This window comes from Myotis brandtii, unplaced genomic scaffold, assembly GCF_000412655.1.
Source record: "Myotis brandtii unplaced genomic scaffold, ASM41265v1 scaffold601, whole genome shotgun sequence".
Taxonomy (NCBI): Eukaryota; Metazoa; Chordata; class Mammalia; order Chiroptera; family Vespertilionidae; genus Myotis; species Myotis brandtii.
The window spans coordinates 889080-892993 of NW_005370276.1; the positions used below are offsets into that span (position 1 = coordinate 889080).

Below are 3914 nucleotides of genomic sequence, written 5' to 3' on the forward strand. Positions count from 1 at the left end.
GAAAGGACCACATTTCCCACATCTCCTGGAGCAAACACCTGTTGGTCTGTCTCCTCAGGAAACAGGGGAGATAGTGCTAACCACCTTCTGGTGAGGATTAAAAGGGGCGGTGGATGTACAGCCCATAGCAGACAGTATGTTCTCAACAAATAATATTAGCTGATGGCCCTTCGCCTGGAGGTCAGGCCTTTCCCATATTGGCCTCCAGCAGCCTCGGGCCTCGTTAAGGCACAGAGAGTCATTTCCATAGGAAAGAAGGGATTTGCCTTCACGAGTTTCTCGGTGGCTTGTTAGTAAAGCCTGGGTCCCATGCCCTCTGTACAGCAGGGGTGAGGTCATTCCCACCCAAATTACCAGCAGTGAGTGAACTATAAGTAGGTGCTTAGTTGGGCCGTTAGGATGAACTCTGTGCTCTTAGGCAAGATCTAACTTTCCTGGTTTCTATAGCAGTGAGTATAGGTTAGGTTATGCTGCCGTGAGAAACACCCCCCAAATCTCAGCATAACAGGGTTTTTTATTTTAGTTTTTATTTTTCATCCTTATCCAAGGAGTGAGGATATTTTTTCCATTGCGTTTTAGAAGGAATGGAAGGAAGGTGGGGGGGGGGGGGGAACATTGATGTGAGAGAGACACATCGCTTGGTTGGCTCCTGCACAAGTCCTGACTGGGGCTGATGATGGGGGGGGGGGAGATTGCACCTGCAACCTTACGGTGCACAGGTCGACACGCTAACCACTGAGCAACGCTGGCCAGGGCATAACAAGTGTTATATTTTGGCTGAGGGTTCTGATCAGTAGAAGTCTGGCACCAGGGCTGGCAGAGCCACTATAATCTAGAGTCCTTGCCAGTCACTGTGGCCAAGGAAAGAATGCCCTGAAGGCTCTTTATTTTTAAGATACTAGTTTTTGTTTTTGTTTCTTTAAAATGTTCTTATTGATTTTAGAGACAGAGGGAGGGAGAGGGGGAGAGAGAGAGAGAGAGAGAATCATTGATGTGAGAGGGAAACGTCAATCAGTTGCCTCCCAAATGCGTCCTGACCGGAGTATGTGCCCTGACCGGGAATCGAACCTGCTACCCTTTGGTGCCTAGGACGACGCTCCAACCAACTGAGCCACACCGGCCAGGGCTTCGTTTCAGTCTTTTATTTTATTTTATTTTATTTTAAAATATATTTTATTGATTTTTTACAGAGAGGAAGGGAGATAGAGAGTTAGAAACATCCATGAGAGAGAAACATCGATCAGCTGCCTCCTGCACACCCGCTACATGCCCTTGACCTGAATCGAACCGGGACCCTTGAGTCCGCAGGCCGATGCTCTATCCACTGAGCCAAACCGGTCAGGGCTTAGTGTCAATCTTTCAATTGTGTGGCAGAGATGGCTGGGTGTCCCCTAAGTAATCACTCACCTGTGATAGGAAAGCTACATTGGAGACTTGGCTGCACAGCTAAGGACGACATCTCCCTGGCTCCCTCACAGCTAGTTTCCCGCCCTGTGAATAGCTTCTGGCCAAAGAGATGTGTGCCGCGTCTAAGTTATGGCCTTCAAAGGCAAGGAGCGTGGCCTCGCCCTTAACCTCTCCCTTCCTTCGGCTGGAGTGGGGTGTGGTGTTGGGCATTGGCTGGACCATCTTACCCTGTAAGGTGGAAGCCCTGTGTTGTGGATGGTGGAGCCAAAAGCTAGAAGGACAGAAGGAAGACATCACTATGGAGGTCGGCCTGCCCCAAGATCTGCCGGTTGAACTGGCAACTGGAGACCCAGGAGAGCTGATGTTTAGTTCAAGTCCAAGTCCAAAGGCCTGAATACCGTATCAGGAGAGCTGGTAATGTAGTTCTTCTTCTTCTTCTTCTTTTTTTTATTGATTTCAGAGAGGAAAGGAGAGAGAGATAGAAACATCAACGATGAGAGAGAATCATTGATCGGCTGCCTCCTGCACGCCCCACACTGGGGATCGAGCCCGAAGCCCAGGTATGTGCCCTGACCGTGACCTCTTGGTTTCTAGGTCGATGCTCAGCCACTGAGCTATGTAGGCCGGGCAAGGTGGCGTAGCTCTCGCCTGAAGGCTGGCAGCTCAAGACCCGGAAAGAACCAATGTTTCCGTTTGAATCTGAAGGAAGAAAGCTGATGTCCTGGCACTAAGGCGTCTGGGAAGAATTCTTTCTCACTCAGAGGAGGGTCAGCTTTTTGGCTCCATTCAGGCCTTCAACGGATGGGATGAGGTCCACCCACCTTAGGGAGTGCCATCTGCTTTGCTCATCTACCGACTTAAATGTTAATCGGACCCAGAAACACACAGAATAAGGTTCTGGTCACCCTGTGGCCCAGTCAAGTTGGCACATACAATTAAATGAACCATTATAATTCCTGACACGGGAACGTTAGTCACTGTGAATATCACTTGGGATTGCTTAGTCTTGGGCTGTTACATGAGAGGGAAATCAACGTCTGTGTTGTTCACGCCCGTTACATTAGCCTTTGCCAAAGCAGTTGGATTGGTATGGCCACCGTATATTTTTCAAAGATGTCTCCTGTCTCCACTCACTTCCCCCATTAAGAGGTGGAGTCTCTTGCCGAAACCGGTTTGGCTCAGTGGATAGAGCAAGTGGTATGGCCACCTTATATTTTTCAAAGATGTCTCCCGTCTCCACTCACCTCCCCCATTAAGAGGTGGAGTCTCACCCTAATCGGTCTGGCTCAGTGGATAGAGCGTCGGCCTGCGGACTGAAGGGTCCCGGGTTCGATTCCGGTCAAGGGCATGTGCCTTGGTTGTGGGCACATCCCCAGTAGGGGGCGTGCAGGAGGCAGCTGATCGATGTTTCTCTCTCATGGATGTTTCTAACTCTCTATCCCTCGCCCTTCCTCTCTGTAAAAAATCAATATAATATATTTTTTTAAAAAAAGAGGTGGAGTCTCGTCCCCCTTCCCTTGAAATTGAGTGGGCTCATGACTCACTTGTAGCCATTGGAACACAGCAGAAGTGACGCTGGATGACTTGAGGTTGAGTCAGGAAAGGTATGTAATTCCTTGTGAGCTGAAATCCTCTTGAACTTCAGCCATCATGCAAGCAGTTCCGCTTCCTTGAAGCCACCAAGCGGTGAGAAAGCCCAGTGTACCCCACACGAAGAAACCATGTGGAAAGCCGCAAGGCTCCATGAAAACAGGTGTTTGATCAGATCTTGATCAAATCCAGGCTAAGCCTTTCCCAATGTCATCAACCATAGGCCAATGGAAGATAATGAAATGACTGTTGTTTTAAACCACTGAGCTTTGGCCTTATTACTTACATGGCAATCGCTAACCAGAAAAACTGGTATAATTTTTACGGCGTGAGAGATCGATTCAGCTTTAAGATGTCTAAGGAGAACTGGAACCCCCCAAATCCTACCCGTTGTACAACTTTGGACTTGCCTCTGACCTCTGGCCTCTGACCTCCTCATCTGTACATAGGCTAATTTATCCTGGGTGTATTCGTTATCTATTGCTGTGTAACAAATTGCCCCCAAACGTAGCAGCTTAAAACAACAATAAATGTTTATTATCTCACACCATCTCTGAGAGTCAGAAATCCATGAGTGGCTTAGCTGGGTGGTTCTGGCTTAAGAGCTCATGAGGTTGCATCAGGGTGTTGGTGTGGACAGGTGTCATCCGAAGGCTGGACTGGGGCAGTAGCATGTGCTTCCAAAGTGGCTCACTCCCATGGCTGGGGACTTGGTTCTGAGAAACATGAATTCTCTAGAGCAGTGGTTCTCAACCTCCCTAATGCCGCGACCCTTTCATACAGTTCCTCATGTTGTGGTGACCCCCAATTTCATTGTTACAAATTGAACATAATTAAAGCATAGTGATTAATCACAAAAACAATATGTCATTGTATATGTGTTTTCCGATGGTCTTAGGCGACCCCTGTGAAAGGGT

General features: G+C 48.4%; 1 protein-coding gene across 1 annotated transcript in view; it reads left to right on the forward strand.

Moving 5' to 3' along the window:
• The window catches only part of DHDH (dihydrodiol dehydrogenase (dimeric)), a gene marked incomplete at its 5' end in the record, with an annotated part of 12915 nt that extends 10682 nt beyond the window's left edge, over positions 1-2233 (forward strand). Inside the window, one exon of the mRNA XM_014550426.1 lies at positions 2169-2233. Coding sequence (XP_014405912.1) covers positions 2169-2233 — 65 coding nt within the window. The remainder of the gene's footprint in view (positions 1-2168) is intronic.
• Positions 2234-3914: the final 1681 nt, after the last annotated feature.